Raw genomic sequence first — 23,709 nt, forward strand, 5'->3', positions numbered from 1 at the left:
TGCACTTCCTCAGCCCATTAGCTTCCCAGATAAGATCTAGGGAGTGTTATAAGGTCAAGCCTAATTATGCTAAGAGGACTGTGCCCTCTAAGCTAGGACTTGTTTGTGACTTTGCCAGCAGGTCAGTCCGAGGCTTAACCCTATATCAGTTTCCCACATAACATGACCATTTTTTCTTTTCTTTTCTTTTTTGGGGCGGGGGGGTATTTTTTGTAACTTCCTCCAATCTTTGGAAAGATCAGATTTGCTTTTCTTGTTCAACGATTCTAATCTGACATCATGTAGCTATAATCATAGCATTTTTCTTAATTTGGGTGAAACCAGCTGTGGGTTTAGAAGTTGTCTGTATATTTCAAATGACTCTGTAATGCTCTCTGGTTAACAATGAATCAACATTAGTTTTAGAATTAACATAATTAAAATGTCTATACTGCCCCAAACAATCTACAAGCTCAATGCAATTCCTATCAAGATTCCAATGATGTATTTCACAGAACTAGAACAAATATTCCAAAAATTCACATGGAATCATAAAAGACCCTGAATAGCCACAATCCTGAGGAAGAACAAAATTAAGAGGAATCATGCTACCTGATATCAAACTATATTACAAAGCTATAGTAATCAAAACAGCATGGTACTGGCATAAAAACAGATATAGATCAATGGAACAGAATAGAGAGCCCAGAAGCAAATCCACACCTTTATGGTCAATTAATATTTGACAAAAGAGGCAAGAACACACAATGGGGTAAAAGCAATCTATTTAATAAATGGTGTTGGGAAAATTGGACAGATATGTACAAAAAAATGAAACTAGACCACCTTCTTACACCACACGCAAGAATAAACTCAAAATGGATTAAAGACTTAAATGTAAGACTTGAAAACATAAAAATCCTAGAAGCAAACATAGGCAGTAAAATCTCAGACATTTCTTAGCAATATTTTTTCTGATATATCTCCTTGGGCAAGGAAAACAAAAGAAAAAAACAAATGGGACTGCCTTTATAAAACATAAATTTTTACACAGCAAAGGAAACCATCAACAAAATAGATAATCCACTGAATGGGAGAACATATTTGCCAATGATACATCTGATAAGGGATTAATTTCTAAAATACATAAAGTACTAATACAACTCAACAAAGAAAGACAATGCAATTAAAAAATGGGCAAAGGACCTGAACAGACACTTCTCCAAAGAGCACATACTAGTACAAATGGCCAAGAGACATAAAAAAGTGTTCAATGTCACTAATCAGGAAGATGCAAATTAAAACGAGGTATCACCTCTCGCCTATCACAATGGCGACCAGTGTTAGCGGAAGATGTGGAGAAAAGAGAAGCTTCATGTACTGTTAGTGGGAATGTGGACTGGTGCAGACACTGTGGAAAGCAGTATAGAGTTACCTCAAAAAATTAAAAATGGAACTGCTTCATGAGCCCACAACTCCACTTCTGTGAATATACCCAAGAAACCAGAAACACTAATTAAAAAAACATATGCACCCCAATATTCATTGCAGTATTTATAATAGCTAAGATTTGGAAGCAGCCCGAGTGTCTATCAGTAGATGAGTGGATAAGCTGTGGTATACTACTTGGATGGAATACTACTTGGCTGTAAAAAAGTAGGAAATTTTACCTTTTGGGACAGCATGGATGGCCCTCGAGGCTATGATGCTAAGTGAAACAAGCCAGTCAGAGAAAGACAAATACCATATGATTTCACTTATTTGTGGAATCTAATGAACAAAATAGCAACAGAGATACAGAAAACAGACTGCCAACTGTCGGACTGAAGGGGGTTTGAGGGCTTGGTGAAAAAGGTGAAGGGATTAAGCAGACAACAGGTATACTTGAAACATACATAATTTATTGTTACCCCAATACATTCAATAAATTTTTTTAAAAAAGTATTAAGTTGAAATATTTAAAGTGTGAACTTATTTTGGTATTGTGTACGTACATAAAAAATTCTAACAATTGTGACTTGGACTGTCACAATTTCTTTACCTCCAAATTTAGATTTATAGGGAAATTAGTAGTCTCGTATACCTTTCTCCATTTCCATGAGTACTCATGTTAAAATGGTACATATTATATATGTCAAAGCTATCAACTATACCCCAGACTTTATTGGGATTTGTTTTAATCTAGTTGCATTTAGTTGCCCTAGCTCCTTAAATTTGTGGCTATTTCTTTCCTTGGTTTTAACCTTAAAACTTAAAAAAAAAATGTTTTAAATGTTTTTACTGATTTCAGAGAGAGGAAGGGAGGGGAGAAACATCAATGTTGAGAATCATGGATCGGTGGCCTCCTGCATGCCCTCCTACTGGGGATCGAGGACACACTGGTGCATGTGCCCTGACCAGGAATGGGACCTTGACCTCCCAGTTCTTAGGTCAGTGATCAACCACTGAGCCACACCAGCTGGGCTAACCTTGAAACTTTTGAAGAGTACTGTTCACACATTCTTGGTTTGTCTGATGTTTTTCTCATTAGGCTAAGGCTATTGATTTCTGGAAAGAATACCAGAGGTGAAGTGTCCTTATCATCACATCCTGTGAGAGGATACATGACATCACTGGTGATACCAACCATGATCACTTGGTGAAGGTAGTGGCTGCCAGGTTTCTATGCTGTGAAGTCACTATTTTCCCCTTTCCATACTCTATTCTTTAGAAGACAGTCACAAAGTCCAGCCCACACTCAAAAAGAGGATTATCTTTTCTAACTATAAATTAACATTTTTAAAAATTAAAAATAAAAATGCAAGACACTGGATATTTGGGACCTTTTTTATTTTTATACACATGACAAGATTTTACACCAAGAATAGTCAGTTAAATAGTACAAATTTACATTCATGAGGAATGTTAAAAAAAAAATTCAACTAAAAAACCCTCTTCTTTCGGTGACCCACGATTCCAACATTTTACAGTGCAGGGGAGAAGGGAGCTGGGGGAAGCATCCAAAAGTCTCTCCAAAAAGAAATGACTTAAATTTCACATTCCCTCTCCACACAGGATCCAAATGGTGAGAGTGTAATTTACAATTCATCTTTTTCAGCTGAAGATTTCTGTGAAAACAAAAATCAGAAGACATTAAAAGCTAGCAGAAATAAAACCCTTAGCTCAAAAGGTTCATATGTGGAAAAAATAAAGAATGAGCCCAGCCTATTTACATTATTTCAGCTGTAGACTAAAACTTACCTTGCTAATCTGCAAAACATTTTAGATAATTTAGAACCCACCAAAGGTCAATGGCCCCTGAACACAATAAAAATTTAATACACCCTAATGTTACCATATAGTATAGGAGAGGAAATGGCAAAGAGGATAGTAGCATTGTGGGCTACGGAAGGATCCGTTTAAAAACATCTCAAGAATGGATGACTAAAGTAAAGGAATAAAAGAAGTGAGATCAAAGTATGCACTTTAAAGAATAAAAATGATTTGCTCCAGCTTCTGAATTTGATATGAGATGCCTATTTGGGGGCAGATCTCTGTAAGTCTGACTTCTTTATGTTACAGTCCTAACTTTGCCAGAAATAAGAATGCAAGTCCCGTTCTTGATTGGTACCTCTGCTTTTTCGTCTTCATCATCTGTTCCGGCATCCATGTCTTCGTCTTCGTCTTGCTCTGTGTCTTCTGTGGCATCCTCTGTTGTTTCTTCAGGTTCTTCTTCAGGTTCTTCTTCGACCTAAGGGGCAACATTTATGAGCCCACTAATGAATCTATTTTCACTTTGCTCATTTAAATATATAAGATCACAATCCTCTAATTAGAGTTAACATCCAAGCTAACAAACTGAGAGAAGACCAAAAAAAAAAAAAGAATTTCTTTTATAAAAAGAGAATTTAATTTTTAGCATACTGCAAGACACTTGGGATTCAAACACTTAATAAATTATTTCTAAAAAGTAGAAATTAGTCCAACTTCTGAGGTATATCACTTAATCCTGGGAAGCCTATTCTTAAAGGAAAATGAAGCCTATGTGGGAAGGTTGGGAATACAAACAGACCAAAAAAAAAAAGAATTTCTTTTATAAAAAGAGAATTTAATTTTTAGCATACTGCAAGACACTTGGGATTCAAACACTTAATAAATTATTTCTAAAAAGTAGAAATTAGTCCAACTTCTGAGGTATATCACTTAATCCTGGGAAGCCTATTCTTAAAGGAAAATGAAGCCTATGTGGGAAGGTTGGGAATACAAACCTTTGCATCAAGGTCAATGTTTAAACTGAGGCGCAGCATCCTTTCTATCCTATCTCCATATGCTTTAGTGTCTGGTAAAAGATATCCTGACCTCAGTGTTGCTGTTTCAAATAAAACCACGGCAAGATCCGAAACTGTCTTGTCATCTTCATCTTCCTGAAACGGGAGAAATCACACTTGATTAAAAGGTACAGAGTATTTAAGATGAAGGAGTATGACTGTAATGTGACTCACCTTAACTCGCCGAAGCATGTCTTTGATCAGTGGATGTCTGGGATTGATTTCAAATGTTTTCTTCTGGCTGGCATAATAACTGTTAAGGGATAAAAAATGAACATTAACAGCCCAGCTGGCATAGCTCAGTGGTTGAGCGTAGATCTATGAATCAGGAGGTCACGGTACATGCCTAGGTTGTGGGCTCAATCCCCAGTGTGGGCTGTGCAGGAGGCAACCAATCAATTATTCTCTCTAATCATTGATGTTTCTATCTCTCTCTTCTTCTCCCTTCCTTTCCCTGAAATCAATAAAAATATTTTTTTTAAAAAGAACATTAACAAACATCAGATTTTAGGGTCCATACATTTGCTTTTTTCTATTTCATAATTACAGTGAACAACTCTTGGAGAGACCAAGATGTACCTTACTGCTACATCATGCTTTCCCTTTTAAAGGGGGATGGACATGCTTAGATGAAAGAGTTAAATAAAGAGAACTACTTTATTTACTAATGAATCCCAAGTGCCTAGAACACAGTTGAGTGGATGAACCAACTTAATGTCTTGTTCATCCCCACTTAATTCATTCTCACTACCTTAACTGCAGCTCTGGTTCCCACAGAGATCTGAGTTGTCTAGGCAGACTCTGGGTGTGCGCAAATAACACAGTCTCCATGAGGCCTTCAACAAACTGGTTCCATAAAAAAATTAGTCGCTGCTTTTATCTGAGCTCATTTCCCAATTCTGAACATACCCTCATAGTCCCTAGCATATTACTGTCAGTGGTGACTGTCCTCTCTCCCATAGCTGCATGCTGAGGACAGGGGGGAACTGCAGCTGTCCCTGTCGTGGTATACCCAAGGTCTGTGCTGGGCTAGAAGATTAGGACTTCACTTGTCATCCCGACTAGTCTGAATGGCACAAAAACAGCAGTAATATCTACTTTAGATCATCAGTGTGTAAGTGCAGTAGGTGCTCAAATGCTTATTGAATGAAAGGTAACTAACTTCCTGTTAATGAATAATTGAATGACTACTATGGCACTGCAATGAGATAAGCAAAAACCTGTTCTCTCCACCTGACGACATTTATAATCTAGTCAGGGAACAAAACAAATAAGCAAGATAGCACCTTACCATTTTGTTGTATAAATATGTATTGATGAATCATGCTAATTATGAAATGTATGTGCATGTGTGTAAATACATACTTATTTTAGTAAATACATTTGTGAGAAGAATCCTTAAGCTAAGCCTTGGGAAAAAAAAGTATGATAACTAGGTAGCAAATATGAAAGAAGCTACTCCAAGTAGAATAAGAGAATAAAAGTAGGGAAAAAACTATTTTCAAGGCCACTGCTGTGACAATAAAATGTAAGCTTGAAATACTTATTTCTTAAAGATAAAAGTTACTAAAGACCCACTTGCCTCCAATACCTGGACCTTGAGTTCAAAATACTTAACTCATGGGTCATATTTTAGCTTTAATTTTGTGGCGCATACTATTTAGGTTAAAAAAAGACTTAACTCTTTTTTGAGAAACACAATTGTCATTGACCTCATCTGAAACTAAATCTAAAAATGTAAAAGAAGTCTAAATACCAAGTCAAACATACAGTCTAATGAAAAAATACAGCTTATGTGTAACAGATTAAGAAAACTTGCATTTGTATATAAAATACTATAAAATAAATCATGAGTCTAAGACCTTTTCTTTAGCAATCTAATGTAGGAAGAATCCCTTTGTAAACTTGTTTTCTACCTAACATATAGTGGACACTTATAACACATCAGTTCCTTAGAAGATAATGTCAGCTTCAGTATGGAAGGCTGGACAAGAGCTAACACTGGCAGGAACTTTCTTTTCCCAAGGACACTTACTTTGTAGAGATGTCTTTGCCTGTTTGGTACGCTTGAGCTTTCATGATTCTTTCCATGTTGCCAGACCATCCGTACTGGCTGGCCACGAGAGCACACGGAGACTCTGTCAGGCGCTGAGATACCACAGCCTTTTCAATCTGGGAATAAGAAACCGAAGTTAAATACATATAAATATCAATAGTTAAGGTCATTTGATAATTGCATTTCAACTCTTCAAGGATTCATCACTTAAGATCCTAAACATAGAGGCAGGCTATTAAAGTACCTCTCGTTCATATTCGTCAGAGCCACTGTCATTTTATAATCTGAATTTTTCTGTCAGAAATACTTAAACACCAACTTTAAAAATATAGAAAAAAACCCCCAGCACCTACATAAAGAATAACTACTATTATCCTTTTAATTCTTTGCAGTTCCTAAATTTTAAGCTTGTCCTCCCAATAACTTAACCACAAAATGTTGTCTTGACAAGTTTTAATGGTTGTAAAGTAACCAGTTGCTAAGTGTAATTTGTTGGCAAGACAAATTTTTTAAAAATGCAAATACTAAAATTTTCACACTTTCTAATTTCCACAAGAATACCTTGTCCTTGAGGGCTTTATCTTTCATCCAATTGAGCAGAGGCTCAAATTCTTTTTCAAGTGCTTCACGATTCTCCTTAGTTTTCTCACTTTCATCAAACTTCACTCCTTCCTTGGCAACATTCTGGAACCTCTTCCCATCAAACTCAGGAAGAGCCTGAATGCAGTATTCGTCCACAGGTTCTGTGAGATAAATCACTTCATAGCCCTTTTTCAGAAGTCTCTCAACAAAGGGAGAAGATTCGGCCTACAAAATAAAGGAGATTTAAGTTTTCGAAGCCTAACCTTGATATGTTTGTTTATATATTACTAACAACCTCATTTACAGGTAGAGAATTAAAGAGGTGCAGAGAATACAGTGACTGACCAGACCTCATACCTGCTACGGTTCAAAATTACATTTAAGTTTTCCTTTTTGTTCTCAAACGTTGGCTATAATTTCCAGCTACAAACCACAATCCCTGACAATTGGCGTTCATCTCACCTCTTTTCTGCTGGACCCAGCCATGAAGTAGATTTTGTCCTGTTTCTCCTTCATTCTTTCCACATACTGGTCTAGACTAGTAATGTCACTTGGATGATGAGAAGACTGGAATCTAAGAAGTTTGGCGAGACGTGTTCGATTTGAGTGGTCTTCAATCACACCAAGCTTGATGTTGGTACCAAATTCTTTCCAAAAAGTATCATTGTATTTCTCATCAGCAATCTTTTTTATCATGTCCAGAGTTTTACGGACAAGCTTCTTTCTAATCACCTAAACAAAATTAAAAAATAACTGATTAGCCGAGGCCGGTTTGGCTCAGTGGATAGAGCGTAGGCCTTCGGACTGAAGGGTCCCGGGTTCGATTCCGGTCAGGGGCATGTGCCTGGGTTGCGGGCGCATCCCCAGTGGGAGATGTGCAGGAGGCAGCTGATCGATGTTTCTCACTCTCTATCTCTCTCCCTTCCTCTCTGTGGAGACTTAATAGAATATATTAAAAAAAAAATAATAACTGATTAGAGAACTTCATCTCAATACAAGATGTAAAGTAGCAGGCAAAAGAGACAAAGACAGGGCATTGTCCTTGCCATCTATCAAGAGGCAGGGTATGATGAGCACTCCTATGTTGGACTAACCAGAAACTAAGTTGTCAGTAGAAATAGTCACAAGACTGCTTTAATGTTTATGTTCTATCTTCAGACTAGGTAGAGGGTGTGCATGTGTGTATATATATATGTATGTGTTCACTATGTAATTCTTTTGACTTTTCTATGTTTGAAGTTGTGTTTTTTTTTAATTGCATAATGGGGGAAAATAATAAGATTCTCAGGATTTGAGAATTCCAGAATAAAATTAAATTCACCTGAATAATAGTTTCAAAATCTGGTAACTCTATTAATGGAAACTGTCCTTTGTGGCCCAATCAAAGAGCAAAGCAGCCAGTCTCTTCCCAGAGGTACTCACCTTAAGCAGTTTATGTTGCTGAAGAGTCTCACGGGAAACGTTCAAGGGGAGATCATCTGAATCCACCTACATATGGTAAAAGAAAGTTCAGTGAGCAATAAAAACACTGGAAAAAGACAAACTAAACAACAACAAAATACCCCCTTCTCGCAATCTTCAGATACTTACAACACCTTTGACAAAATTAAGGTACTTGGGCATCATATCATGGAAGTCGTCAGTGATGAACACTCGGCGCACGTACAGCTAAGCAGAGACAATAAAAAGGTTACTTTGGGAAACTGTACTTTCAAATTTAAAATTCTGTTTACATTACTTAAAAACCCACCTTAATGTAATCACTCTTCTTAGATCCATATTCGTCAAACAGACCACGTGGAGCAGAAGTAGGTACGAATAAAATTGACTTGAAGGTAACTTCCCCTTCAGCAGTGAAATGGATATAAGCCATGGGGTCATCACTTTCCTATGGAAAATTGGTACTTCGTTATACAAAAGGCATAAAAAACAGTGGTACAAAGGCTAAGTAATTTATTATGTGGTACAGTCCAGTTTAGCTCTTAATAATAAAGTTCCCTGCCTGGCTGGTGTGGGTCAATGGTTGATCATCAACTTATGAACCAGGAAGTCACGGTTCAATTCCCAGTCAGATCCCCAGTAGGGGGCATGCAGAAAGCAGCCGATCAATGATTCTCTCATCACTGATGTTTCTGTCTCTGTCTCTCCCTTCCTCTCTGAAATCAATAAAAATATATATTTAAAATAAAAATAAAAGTTCCCTTACCAAAAGATGGGTGGGGGAGGGCTTGGAGGGAAAAAGAAGCAACTATGACATGGTTGTTTTGATGGTGACTGTCAATAACATTATTCCTAAACTCGGGAAGGTTCCACTTGTGTGAGAGAAAAGGATGGGAAAACCACCATCCTGCCTAAATGGCAAAATACAATAATTCATGAGTGTACTGGGCAACCATAGAAAGTACTCAGGCACAGATTTTTCCCAGGGAATTTGGACTATAGCAGTAGATATAAAGAGGTATGTAAATAGCTACGAAAGTGTAAAGACAGAAATTCTCTACATTGCATTTTCCATTAATTACTGTACCCACATGTGGCTATTCCAAATTGAGATGTGATTAATGATAAGTGTAAAATATAAAAACAGACTTTGAAGACATAGTACAAGAAAATCCCAAAAAGTAAACTATAATTATTTACATTGTACATGTTGAACTAATACTGTTTTGGGTATGTTGGGTTAAATAAAATATATTAACAATTAACTTCACTTGTTTCAACTTAAAAAAAAAAGTGGCTTCTAAAAATACCCTATATAATAAAAGGCTAATATGCAAATTGACCGAACCGTGGAACGACCAGTCGCTATGATGCGCACTGACCACCAGGGGGCAGATGCTCAACACAGGAGCTGCCCCCTGGTGGTCAGTGTGCTCCCACAGGGGGAGCACCGCTCAGCCAGAAGCTGGGCTCAGGCTGGCGAGTGCAGCAGCAGTTGCGGGAGCCTCCCCTGCCTCCATAGCAGCACTAAGGATGTCTGACTGACATCCCCCAAGAGCTCCCGGACTGCGAGAGGGCACAGGCCAGGCTGAGGGACCCCCACCCCAAGTGCATGAATTTCCTGCACTGGGCCTCTAGTTTAAGATAACAGTATTGGCTTACATTATATTTCTAATAAACAATTGCCCTAGATGAAGTACCTTTATATACACTAGGACATTTGAGAACCAAGAGAAAGTTTTTAGAGTTTTTAAAGGATGGTTGGATGTTAATATTAAGGAAAACAAAGAAGGTTAAGTAACAAATCAATAAATGGAATAAAGAGTAAAGGACAAACAGAATCATAGAATATTAAGTTCTATCTAGTATGCTAAATAAGTGCATTAAACTAATATATTTTGTACAAAATGTGGTTTGGGAAAACATTAACTTGGAACAGTCTTAATCTCTGCTAGTTTTGGATTAAGAGTTAAAAGAAGGGATCATTAAAAGAAAAAACAGAGTTAGTAATTATTCCTACTTAGGCATGCGATGACCTCACAGTAATTATTTGATGTTGTTGTAAAGAAGCTCTTTAAAGAATCAGTTAAAAGCCACTCAATAACACAACTTTGTTTTATGGGTTCTATAGTAGAAACCAAACATATACTCATGGAGGTATATTTTTTCTATAACACAGACCTCTTGGCAACCTGGTGAAGCCTACAGATTTCTTCTCAGAGTAATTTTTTTAATGCATAATATAAAATACACAAGATTAAAAAGGAAATCAATTGTAAAGTAGTTACACATTATTTTAAACTTATTTTGGAATTTAGTACCTTTTTATCACATTTTTCTAAATAATATTTACCTTTGAAAATGATTTGTAGAAAGCTTTATATTCATCCTCTTCTACTTCTTTTGATGGTCTCTGCCATATTGGTTTGATATCATTCATAAGTTCCCAATCCCAGACAGTTTTTTCAACCTGAAGTTAACAATATTTAATTAGTCTCTCCCAGCAGTTACAATAGTGGAAACCGTAGCTTTAGGACATTTCAGAAGAGAACATGGAAGGAACAAAAGATACCTCTAATCTAGTATGGTTCCTGCCAACTATATAAAAAATTAAAATAAAAAAGGGTCAACATTTAAGAGTGATTTACGATTGATATTTAATATAAAAAGACAATTGGTTATCATTCTAATTAAAAAGCCAATTTTTTTCATTATTTTTAGCTAAAATGTTATTTCTTGAATATGTTTTGAGACTAGAAGGATATACATATTATATATTTCCTGACTTAATAGAAATCCAACATCTTACAATAAATATTCCTAAAACCCCACCACAACTTCTACCTACTCTGCTTCCTGAGTAGGCCAGAGAACTACTTTTATAGTTAATACCTACTTAATACCTACATGACAAAAGAAGATGCAGAATGTTTTTTAAAGATTTTAAACTTCAAAACATATAAGCCACCCTGAGAAATATATAGAAGTCAGGAAACTCTTATAAAAATGAGCCGTTTGGCACTTACAAATTACTAGGAGAAACATATGTGCAGACAGACACACACACACACACACATACACACTTCTGATTTTTTTATAAGATGGATTCAACATTTGGAAAGAACCTTTAAGAACTGAAGCTTGCCTCAAATGAGTGCATACTTAGGTTTTCTAATATATCCTGAACAATATTTTGAGGGACATAAACCAGATTTACTTTTTTAGTTTTCGGTTTCTTTTCTTCTTCTTCTTCTTCTACTGCAGCTTCATCATCAGATTCTTCTTTTTCTTCTTTTGCTGTTTCTTCTTCTTCTTCCATGGGTTCCTCAACAGTTTCAGTCTGTTGAAGTAGAAAGTAGAATTATGGTTAAACTCATTTCTTTAAAGATTCGGATTTCATCTGTAGAATACAGAACAAAAGGACAACTCAAAAAAAATAGGTGGTCTGTGAGGAAACCCAAATACCTGAACTGGAGAAAACCACATTTAGCTTTCTTTAAATATTAAATACTAGAGGCCCGATGCACGAAATTTGTGCAAGAGTAGCCTTCCTTTCCCCGGCTGCCGGCACCAGCGACCCAGCTTCCCTCGCAGCCCTGGCTTCGTCTGGAAGGTCGTCCAAAGGACGTCTAGTCTAATTAGCATATTACGTTTTTATTATTATAGAAGATTTTAAAATGTGCGAAGGTGATACATATAAATTTTCAGCAATACAGATTTACCTTGCTGCTCCATACATAAATAGGAAAGTTTATGAACTGTGAGTACTTCTTGACGAGATTTTTAATTGTATCCAATTCAAGGTAATCAGATGCTTCTTCTTTTAAAACAAGGCTGCAAGGGAAAGAAGATATTTATAGGCACATCCATGGTTCAAAAGAGTTGATTATAAATTTGCCTTCATGACAATGATAATAGCCAATAGTTCTGTTTAATCCAAGATATCCACTCTATTAAGAAAATATTAAGAACTTTCATCACCAATAAGGGTTTGTGAGCAAATATACCAAATATGGGTATGAAAAAAAAACAACTTTCCTTGCATTCCCAAGTGGAGAATAACCTTAGTTCCAAGTTGAAAATGAAAATGTTCCCAACCTTCTAAATATATTGGGCTTTTTCATTTGAAAAACTGAAATCTTAAGATAGCTCAAGGCGAGAAAACATTCTAGAGAAAAGTGGAATTATATGCACTCTAAAAGTTAGTCTAGAAATCAAATGATTATTATAGATAGCAAACCCCTAATAAAAATGTTCCTTTAAAAAACTAGAAAACTAATCTGAACTATTGTTATATCTGCACCATCCAAAACAGTAGCCATCAGTCAAATGTAAGTATTCAAATAAAATTTGAAGTTGGTCTTCACTTGCACTGCCACATTCCAAGTACTTAGTAATTCCCATGTGGGCAGAACATTTCCACCAGAGTTCTACTGGACACACTGGCTTAGTTAACTCCAATACAGAAAATTGTAGCACTGCATCATCCTCTTCCTTACTGCCCCCTCTGCAAACCCTTCCCTCCATCCACCAAAAATAACAAATCACAACATATTCTCAAACACAGCAGGTAGCCCATATCTTGATGTTTGTGTTCCCAATAAAAATGAAGGAAATGTATCCATGGTTCCCTTCCCCCTTCAAAAGTTAATAGTTTTGCCCTGACCGGTTTGGCTCAGCGGATAGAGCGTCGGCCTGTGGACTCAAGGGTCCCAGGTTCGATTCCAGTCAAGGGCATGTACCTTGGTTGTGGGCACATCCCCAGTGGGGAGTGTGCAGGAGGCAGCTGATTGATGTTTCTCTCTCATCGATGTTTCTAACTCTCTATCCCTCTCCCTTCCTCTCTGTAAAAAATCAATAAAATATATATATTTTTAAAAAGTTAATAGTTTAGTAGCATTTGCCAACAAGAAGACAGACAGTATACATGACACAGCCTAATGAGGTGACAAAGTCTCTGGTCTCAGAGCAGAGTATCTTAGAGCTGCTGAGTTGGGGAAGAGTTCAATTTTGGATGCAAGCTGAAGCTGATGGTTTGACATCTTAGTGATATTTAAATGGCAATTAGATATATGAACAGACCATTAGTGAGCTCTTGACCGGAGTCAACAAACTGTGTATGGCTGGCACCCACATACGAAATTTTATTGGGCCCTAGCTGGTTTGGCTCAGTGGATAGAGCATTGGCCTGCAGACTCAAGGGTCCCAGGTTCAATCCAGTCAAGGGCACATGCCTGGTTTGCGGGCTCAATCCGGTGTAGGGTGTGCAGGAGGCAGCCAAACAATGATTCCCTCTCATCATTTATGTTTCTATCTCTCTCTCCCTCTCCCTTCCTCTCTGAAATCAATAAAAATAAAAAAAATATTCCAATTCTCTTAAAAAAAATTGTATTGGGACATAACCTCATCATATGTTGTCCATGGTTGCTGTCAGCAACAAGAGCAGAGTTGAGACGTGACAAATCCTATGATTGCAAGCTTAAATTATCTACTAGCTAGCACTTTAAGAATTAAATGAGGAACATAAGGATAATGAGAAAAGGACTCAAACTTAACTTTTAAAGAAAGAGAACATCAACATTTAAGAAATGGGCAAAGGAAATATAAAAAGATTTGTAGGGTCATGGAAGCTAGATAAGTGGACAGTCTTAAGGAGTGTGTAGAAAAAGCCAATTCTGTAGACTACACCACAGGAAAACTAAGAAAGAAAGACAATCTATTGATGGGAGCAATGTCATTTATAAAATCCCCAAATCCACTGGATTTAGTAACAAGGGTTACTGGTGAATTGCTTCAATGGAAAGGCATGACAAAAGGTGAAGTAGCAGCAAAGGCAAGTGTACTTTTTTTTAAAAAAATAAATTGTTGTTTTTCCCCTTTTATTTTTTAAAAATAATTTTCTTTTACTTATTTTTATCGATTTCAGAGAGAAAGGGAGGGGGAGAGAGAGATAGAAACATCAATGATGAGAGAATCATTGATCAGCTGCTTCCTGCATGCCCCACACTGGGGATCAAGCCAGCAACCTGGGCATGTGCCCTTGACCAGAATCGAACCTGGGACACTTTAGTCCACAGCCCGATGCTCTATTCACTGAGCCAAACCGGCTAGGGCCAAGTGTACTTCTTTAAACTCAACTGTGGAGGGGAGAGAAATAGTGTGCCCAAAAGAGGATGGCACCACCTGCCTTCGCCCTACCCCAGAGACCAGGACATGCTCACACTTTGATGGGAAAGAGGGAGGTGAGTGGGAGGGCTGACTTTAAAAAATGGGGTAGGAATTAATTTATGCTAGTCTCCAAGGAGGTAAGATGAGAGATCACAAGTGGAGACTAGTTTTAGGAAAAAATGTAGAATACCACCACCTTCATTGTGGTAGAAGCAATAATATTTCATGATCTCATTTAATCCTCACAAAATTTCTCATGAGCCCACTGGGGATGTGCCCGCAACCAAGGTACATGCCCTTGATTGGAATCGAACCTGGGACCCTTCAGTCCGCAGGCCGATGCTCTATCCACTGAGCCAAACCGGCTAGGGCCAAGTGTACTTCTTTAAACTCAACTGTGGAGGGGAGAGAAATAGTGTGCCCAAAAGAGGATGGCACCACCTGCCTTCGCCCTACCCCAGAGACCAGGACATGCTCACACTTTGATGGGAAAGAGGGAGGTGAGTGGGAGGGCTGACTTTAAAAAATGGGGTAGGAATTAATTTATGCTAGTCTCCAAGGAGGTAAGATGAGAGATCACAAGTGGAGACTAGTTTTAGGAAAAAATGTAGAATACCACCACCTTCATTGTGGTAGAAGCAATAATATTTCATGATCTCATTTAATCCTCACAAAATTTCTCATGAGGGTACAGCAGAGGCTACTTTAAAGGTATGAACAGAGATGAAGTCCTGGATATAGGGCAGGATCTTGACCATGTCATTTCCTGGACTTCACTCTCCATTTTCCTTTGGCCACTTTAGACTTTCAGTTCCTCAAATAGGCTTGTCTCTGAAACTTCCAACATGCTGTGCATGCTGCCTGGAATATTTGAACTTATCGCTATTTCAGAAAGGCCTTCTGGTAAAGGAGGTGTCCCTTAGCTTCTTTTCTAGCACTTGCTACTCTGAAATGACTTCATGTTCTCCCCCACTTACTAGAATGAGCCATGTGAGAGCAGGGACCACACCTGTCTTATTCTCTGCAGTAGCCTTAAATCCTAGCAGGTAATAGGCATTCAAATGAGTATCTGTTGAGTGAATGGTGGGGTAGGAAGACTTGAAGGAAAAGGCAATTTGCCCAGGGAAAGCAGAATCCGTTGTAAAGTTTCACTTACTTATCAAGCATCCATGGGACTTGCATAAAACTGCTCTGATTACCTCATTCATACAAATATTTACCTGTCAAGTGTTAGTTCTGGGAACAGAGCAGTCAACAAAATGTTTGCTTTCATAAAGCTTACATCTCGGCAATCTTGCCCCTCTCTCAGCACTCTAAGACATCAGCATCTCTTGGGACATCATTTTCTAGCTCTTTCTAGTTGAGAGATGTGATTACCTACACTTAATGAGAGAGGGCACTGGGGTATGATTATTAGTGATGCCTCCTAATGAGACTAGGAGGTGTCAATGTTAATAACAAAGGCAGGGAAAGGTAAATTGGGACGAATAAATTAGAAAAAGTACTGAAATGCAGTCCTCTAATTAGCCTTCATTAAAAGAACATCTGTGACCATGAAGACAGGAAATGTTACCCTTTGGGATGAAGAAAATTGGTCAAAATGATAAGATATATGCTTTTTTTCCTATTTGGATATTTAGTGTTAAGAAAATTTAAAACTGAATTAAGGAAAAATAAAAGTGAGACCTCAGGCACATAACATGTGAGAAATAATTTATCTATTCTAGAAACTTGCAGGACTGGGTAAGTCTACTGACCTTTAGAAAAAAAGCTGCCCTGTCTACTTCACTGTGATGTAACCAAGTGATACTGGGCATAATACGTCTCATCTATATTAACAATAGTTATTGGCTTAAAATGAATTCCAATTCAATCTTTCTAATTATCCTCAAACAGGACTACAACCCAGTTACTACCACAGATCTTAAATATTTTAATGGTCACCCAAGGAGTCTCCTCTCATCCAGTCCTGCCATCCTTCAGAAAACTTGAATCCTGTGAACACGCTGTTCCTCCATCCCTTTATCCATGATGCTCCACAGACTGAGTCCAAGTCTTGCTTCCCTGAAAACCTGGACCAAGCCACTGCTCTGAGGCCTCATCTGCCTTTGCCCCTGAAGAGCTAACTCTTCCTACTTATGTCCTCTATATACAGCAGCCATCATAACTCTGTTAGGTCCTCAAACATTTCTTCAAGTGATAAGAACAATTCAATTTCCTCATTTTATAGGCAAGGAAATTATTGGCCCAGAATAAGCCATTTGCCTAGAGAGCCTGACCTGGAGAGTCAAGATCCTCATTAGGACTATCAATTATTATTATTAGGAATTAGTAACACTCACGTAATTGTCGTTCCCCGGCCTAGAGTGTTTCCTCTTGGGTCAGCAATTACAGAAAATTCATTGGAGTCAGATTCCCAGATGTGCTGGGTATCGTTGTTGTGTTTCGATGTGACAATAACCTTATCTGCTACAAGGAAGGCAGAATAGAAACCGACACCAAACTGGCCAATCAATTCAGAAGTTGACTGGCCATCTTCTTGTGCCTCAGTCATTTTGTTTAAAAACTCGCTTGTGCCAGATTTGGCAATGGTACCAAGGTTTTTAACCAACTCTTCCCTGGTCATTCCTACACCAGTGTCTGTGACGTGTAGCAGGTTCTTCTCCTTGTCACACTAAAGGAAAGACAAATACAAGATAATTATATTTGCTTAATACTCATGGTATGACAAGTAAATACTGAGCTATTATTGAAAAAACTCTCAGCTTTGGGCAACATCAATTCCAAAACAGAAAACTAAATTGAGGTATTTTCCTCCATACTCCTTTATGGGCTTTTCAGAAAATGCACATGTTAAGTATAAGCATCTTTCTTTATAGAGAATAATTTTAAGTTTAGTGTGTTTGAGAAAGTATCCATATAAAGAGGGCAGAGACTGATCTAATTGTCAAAGGGCAGAGACAGACTAAACAAAACAAGTTATTTTTGAAGAAAATATTCAATAAAATTTTATGTTTTGCCTATTTCTTTGGTAGAAAATAAAAATCCACAATTTGAATGACTTCTAGGTTTAGAATCTGTGGTGATCAATGTTTTTATTGAATATTCCCGACTCTCTGCCTTCTAGAAACATAATAGGAATATGCTTCCTCCATTTATGGCTGGGTGAGGCCATATGACTAATTCTGGCCAATAAGTTGCAACCAAGAGTGTGGCTTTCAGTGTGGAGCCTCTAATTGATGGAAGACCCTCCAAGCTTTTACACCATGGCAACCAGCTACACTCCAGATGGCTGCTCTAACAGCCTATGTCAGGGAGTGAAGATGAGATAAAGTAAAGGCCACAGGCAGCCTGTGACTGAATTAAGCCAGAGAGTAGCAAACTTTTTTTGTAAAAGGGCCAGAGAGTAAATATCTTAGGCGTTATGGGCCATATGTTCTCTGTCACAACTACTACTGAACTTAATCATGCAGCACAAAAGCAGTCACGGATAATATACAAGCAGGCATGGAAATGTTCTGATAAAACTTTATTTATAAAAACAGGCAGCAGGTTGGACTTGGCCCATAGGACATATTTTGCTGACCCCTGACTTAATTCCCTGAAATTTGGGGGAATATTTGTTACTGCAGCATAACCTAGTCTATCCTGACCGATTATGTATGGGTTCTCTGTCACCAAGGTTTCTTTTTATTTTAAAAGAAAATTGTTTTAAGCTTACCTTAATTTTTACTGTTAGTTCCTCATTTCCAGAAAGAGCATTTTCATCTGTCAGTGATATTAGCCTTATCTTATCTAAAGCATCAGAAGCATTTGAAATCAGTTCTCTCAGGAAAATCTAAATGGAGGCCAGATTTAATACAGTTAGATTAGTCTCAAGATACACTAGACATTAGATTTAATGTCAAACTCATTTTATTGCTCCTCTGTACTCTAAAAAAGCACTCTATGTAAAAAGGTGGCTTTACTCTCTTGGTAAAAGGAGGTACAGCTCTTTACACAAAAGACTGTAGCAACTAGAGGGGATATCTGAATTGGTTAAGAGCAGTAACACCACTCTACTAGTGGTCTTCAGGTAAGAAATGCATGAAGCCTGGTTAGCAATGGTCCTTAAAGACTCACAACTGTTTAGCAGGCCATGAACATATTTGGAGGGGAAAGAAAAAAGAAGGGAAAATGCCTAACAACCTCCCATCCCCCATAACACCCCACCCCCACCCCCTACACACACTGTATCTAGTAGTAGCAATTCTTGTATATACACTACAGGGAATTTAAATCTTACTACTTATTTGGAATCACTAAGTACATTTACTATGAAAGTGAACAAGTGTGCTACCATACAGAGAAAAATAATTATCCTAGCCACATGTTGCTTACCTCCTTATTTTTATACAATGAATTGATGATAAGTTTCATCATTCTGTTTACTTCAGCTTGGAAGGCAAACTTTTCTGATTTCTCTCTAAGTTCTCTTATTTGGGATGCATTTAATCCATCCAACTGAATAGCTTCTTCTTCCCTAAAAAGTAAATTTGACAAACAAATAAGCATTGCTTAGTTCCCTCCAAAACTGTATGATCTGTGCTGAGAGCACAGGAGTCTCTTAAGATAATGGCCTTAAGGGTAAAAGGATAAATTGGAGACCTTTATAAAATATTACTAATCTACCATCTCATTATTATTTGACCACAGCAGTAGGTTACCTTTAACACTGCATTGGAAATACTCAATTCTTAAAAATGTCAGAAAAATAAACCCAACTTTCCTCTACCACAGCAGGTTACCTTTAACACTGCATTGGAAATACTCAGTTCTTAAAAATGTCAGAAAAATAAACCCAACTTTCCTCTACTAAAAAGCAGTCATACTCATGTATGTTCCCTCACACGTGGAACCGCCCCTTTGCCCAGGGAAGCTTTGGCTTCTACAGGTCTACAAAACCAAGTCCTAGGAGGACACATTTTAAAACTCTGTTCAACTGACAGAAATCCTCTTTTTAAAATTACTACGGACACCCCGAGTACAAAATCAACTAAACGTCTTTTCTAAATTCCTAAGGTATATAGTGCTAGTATTCTGCCATGTAGTTATCAAAATAATTTTCAAAGGCATTCATTCAAGTTGGACCATTCTTAGGGGCAGATTAGGAGATTCTCATGTGTGCACATGCTTGATACATTTTCTCTGAGCATTTTTTTAGCTAATTAAATCTTGGAAATACAAACAAAGCCACAGTTTTCCAGTGTTCAGAAGGGTTTATACATATAGTTATAAATGAACACAAACCTCTGTACTACTTCATCATCTGTCCTTGAGCCTTCTCTACTTTTACCCAGATCCTCTTCTACTGTGCCATCCACGTCGACTTCATCATCAGCTCGGACTGACCCTGAAGGAAGATTTAACACCAAAAACCTCTTAAAACATCGATGCTTCATGTACTTCTCAGAGGGCAAATAAAAAGGGCAAGGATAGGGGATGCAAAATTCAGTTGTTAAATACGGGAGATGGGGGTGGGAGAATGGATCCACTGGTTTAAATATCCAATGTAAACCCACGTCCGCATATTTCTTATTTAAGTTCAGATACTGAGGTTCCCCAGTAGAAGCTGAAATACGGAGGCTGCCATCACTTCTACGGAGCCAGCCTCGATCCTTTATAACTTAGCGGATTTGATACCAGGATCCCTCCACATTCACACGTGTTGCGCGCAGGCCAAGGCAGGGCCTCCAAACTGACCATGCCAAAAACTAGGCCTTCGAAATCACAGGTCAGAGTACAAACAGGATTTTGTGCAAACTCTGGCGAGGGGAACTGAAATCGGGCCCAGGGGCCTGAGAAGGGGAAGACATGTAAGGAGCTGGAGCACCAGGGAATCCAACATTGCCTCTGCGGTGATCCAGGACCTCCGCTCCCCAGACCGGACCTAAGAAAGGAAACCCGCGCTCGAGAGGAGTCGCAAAACATGGGGGGCGGGGGTCCCGGAGCTCAGGCCAAAGGTTGAGGCGTGGGCAGAAGTCCTCCCGACGGGGCCCCAGCAATGCTCTCGGGGGAGCGGGAGCTCGAGAGAGGCCCCCCTGCGAGGTGGCTGAGATCTGCAGGCGCGGACACTAGGAGAGCTGCACGCGATTTAAATAACTCCGTTCTCTTTTTTTCTTTCCAGCGAAGCAAGAGTAAAGGAAAGTCCCTAAGCCTCTTTCGAGGAAAGGCGATGGTCCCCAAGGCGCAGCGCAGACCCCGTTATTTTGTCCCCCTCCCAGGCTCAACGCCCCTAGAATCTTCGAGAAGAGGCCGCGCTTGCGGAGGGGGGCGTCCCAGGGTGCCCGCTCCTCCGGGATCACTCACCGAAGGTCAGCAGGACGCAGCAGAGGCCCAGCACCCACAGGGCCCTCATGGCGCGCGGCCGGTGAGAGTCTCAAGTCTCCTTTAATCGCAGGAGCCGCCTCCGCCCCGCCACCCCAAGGATCAGATCCTCACACCTCACGCCGCGCGGTCCGCCCACTACCCCCAAGCGGGTCCGACCGCTTTTCACCCCACTTCTCGAGGGCGGGGGACGGGAAACACGAACCCACCAATCGTGCCGCACCACGCACTCTCTATACCCAATGGGGACTCGAGGGGGGGACCGCAGTCCACCAATCGGAGCTGTCCAGGTGCGGTGCCCCATGCCCGAAGCGTGGCTCCTTCCGATTGGTCAGCCTTAGCCTCTTTTCTCCAATCAAATGGCTCCGCGGGTCCCTCTCACGCGGGACCGCCCCTTTGCCTGGGAAGCTTTGGCCTCTTTGGGAAACAGTCCGGTAAACGTCAGGTCAGAACACATCCCTCTTTTTGCTGAGGTCGCAGAGGAACTACTTCCGGATCCTAGAGAGCGTTTATTTCGTGACCAGGGGAACGGTAGCCGTGGCAACGCGTTCTTCAGCTTTCCCCTATCTACGCGTGGGGTCACGCTGGGAGGATTCCAGTGCGACTCTTCTCTGTCAGCTTTCTATTTGGCAGAGCATCTCGGAAACGAGAAACACGGGAGAGGTTGAAAATCGCGAGTGCTTTTAGATGAAGGGGGTGGAGATGGGGGAGTTGTGAGCCACTATAGTTCCCGGCATGCAACGTACTGGGGTACACTGCATTGAACACTGGGAATCGTAGTCTTTGACCAGAAGCCTAGTTTGGCCTTTTCTGCGTTTTCCCAGCTTGTCTTTACGTGAAGTCTGCGCTGCGTGATTTGGAACTTATATTTTCTTCTGATTGCAGTAGCTGACAGCTTTAAGAAGCGGGACTGAAAAGCCGCCATGCCTGAGCTAAGGCCACCTGGTGTTAGGCAAGTCGGCCTCTCTGGGTCTGGATTCCGCCTCTGACTCGGAGACGCACGTTTCCGGAAACTGGCTTCTCCTGAGTCACTGGGGCAGCCCGAGTCTTCACTTCCTCTGCCTGTTCCGCTGCCGGAATCCCGAAGCCTCCCTAATTTGGTTTACAGAAGAGGGTTTGTTTTGTGTGTGTGTGTGTGTGTGTGTGTTTTTTTTTAATGGAAATTGCGAGCAACTTTGATGCCTTCGGCTTGCTCCTAAAGTTGGCCCCAGTCTGCTGTAAGTCAGGAGAATGGTCGCGAAGTCCGGTCTAGCACAGGAAAAGAAAAAACAAAACAAAAAACTCTTAGTTTCACAGGGGCAGGAGGATACACCTGCAGGTATTTGAAAGCAAAACCTGTGGGGCTGCAAATGAGAGACGGAGTGTAACTTTGTAACTTCATAGAAATACCCAGTCAGCGTCCAGAAGGACAGACACCACCAGGTGTCTTTCCTGGGAGGGAAGTCCCTCACATTCAGCTTGCTCCTTTGGACATATTTTCTGTCTCTTTAACCTAGTCTTTAGGTACCCTCACCCACCCCCTCTCTCTCTCCCGTTTCCTTTTCCAAGAAAAACACTCCCTTTCTTATTGCTAGGAAAATTGAACTTCGAATTTGTTTTCAGATAATCATCCAAATTCCTGAAGACAAGCTTTTCAGTGATCGTCTATCATAATCTTTTATAACTTCCCTTATTTAGGTTTGCAGTCTTACTTCTGTGGTTGGTGTGTACACATTGTGGTGGTGCCTTATTTACATCTGCCCAAATTACCTACTACCTTTATTATTAGTAAGCAAAAGGTAGTTTACAAAGCCTTTTAAAATGCCTCTGTGCTTGCATCTTTTTTTTTTTTTTTAAAGAGGATACTAGGGTGTGAATTACATTCAGAAATCTCAGAATTGCATTTTTGTATGTTTTAACTCTTGTTTATTTTTTAATGTTTTTTGAAGATTTAATTGGCTTTATTAAGCAATTCATGAATTGGGCAGCATCTCATCTTGCAATTCAAAGTGGCTCCCTCTTGTTTACTTTTTGTATTTTGAAAAAAAGATGAGTTCCTTCACTTTTCTACATTTCACAGCTCAACTTTTTTACATTTTTCTCTACCTCTGAACAAGTAAGCAACCAGTTCTGAAACTGCAAATTTCATTGTAACCGTTCAGTGGTGGGTAGTTCATGTTGCACCTGAAGGGAACTGAGAATGAGACGTGCCCTCCAAATAGATGCATTGTTTGAAGCTATACTTTTCTGCAGGTGGTGATGGGAATTTATGATGCAGACAAACACAAGACAGTAGGCTGGCAGAAGAAGATGGCCAGCTATTGTCTGGCTCAGCTCTGCCCCTTTAAGACAGGATCCCTAGCTGAACATCCTGCAAAAGAAGTGGGCAGCTTACTCAGTTCCCAGCCTTCCTGTTTCTCACCTATTGGCTCCACCTCTTCTGACTCTTTATTTTATCGTCAGTTCCTATCTTTTTTTAAAATATATTTTTATTGATTTTAGAGAGGAGAGGGAAGAGAGAGAGAGAAACATCAATGATGAGAGAGAATCGTTGATCGGCTGCCTCCTGCACACCCCACACTGGGGATTGAGCCCACAACCTGGGCATGCGCTCTGACTGGGAATTGAACTGTGACCTCCTGGTTCATAGATTGATGCTCAACCACTAAGCCACAATGGCCGGGCTTGTCAGTTTCCATCCTCGCATAGTTTCTTCAGAACTTACATTCCAGGTTGATTATTAAATTGAATACCTTTCGATCTGATTCCCTTGCTTCCTAATTTTATTTTTGTCCCTTTTGACACTATATATCCATGGACATACTGGAGACA

At 39.5% G+C, this 23,709-nt stretch overlaps 1 protein-coding gene across 1 annotated transcript; it reads right to left on the minus strand.

Annotated features, from left to right (window-relative positions):
• Positions 1 to 2,791: 2,791 nt before the first annotated feature.
• Positions 2,792 to 21,107, minus strand: HSP90B1 (heat shock protein 90kDa beta (Grp94), member 1). Its single transcript, XM_005865247.2, has 18 exons — positions 20,881 to 21,107; positions 19,822 to 19,924; positions 18,913 to 19,054; positions 18,254 to 18,370; positions 16,875 to 17,206; positions 12,087 to 12,198; positions 11,582 to 11,704; positions 10,718 to 10,834; positions 8,675 to 8,812; positions 8,515 to 8,592; positions 8,347 to 8,412; positions 7,387 to 7,656; positions 6,904 to 7,149; positions 6,322 to 6,458; positions 4,461 to 4,539; positions 4,227 to 4,382; positions 3,590 to 3,709; positions 2,792 to 3,086 (listed from the first exon to the last, which is right to left on the minus strand). The coding sequence occupies exons 1-18, from the start codon at positions 20,927 to 20,929 to the stop codon at positions 3,057 to 3,059; spliced, it is 2,415 nt and encodes an 804-aa protein (XP_005865309.1). The 5' UTR covers positions 20,930 to 21,107; the 3' UTR covers positions 2,792 to 3,056.
• Positions 21,108 to 23,709: the final 2,602 nt, after the last annotated feature.

The sequence above is a fragment of the Myotis brandtii genome, unplaced genomic scaffold (genome assembly GCF_000412655.1).
Source record: "Myotis brandtii unplaced genomic scaffold, ASM41265v1 scaffold1993, whole genome shotgun sequence".
NCBI classification, from domain to species: domain Eukaryota; kingdom Metazoa; phylum Chordata; class Mammalia; order Chiroptera; family Vespertilionidae; genus Myotis; species Myotis brandtii.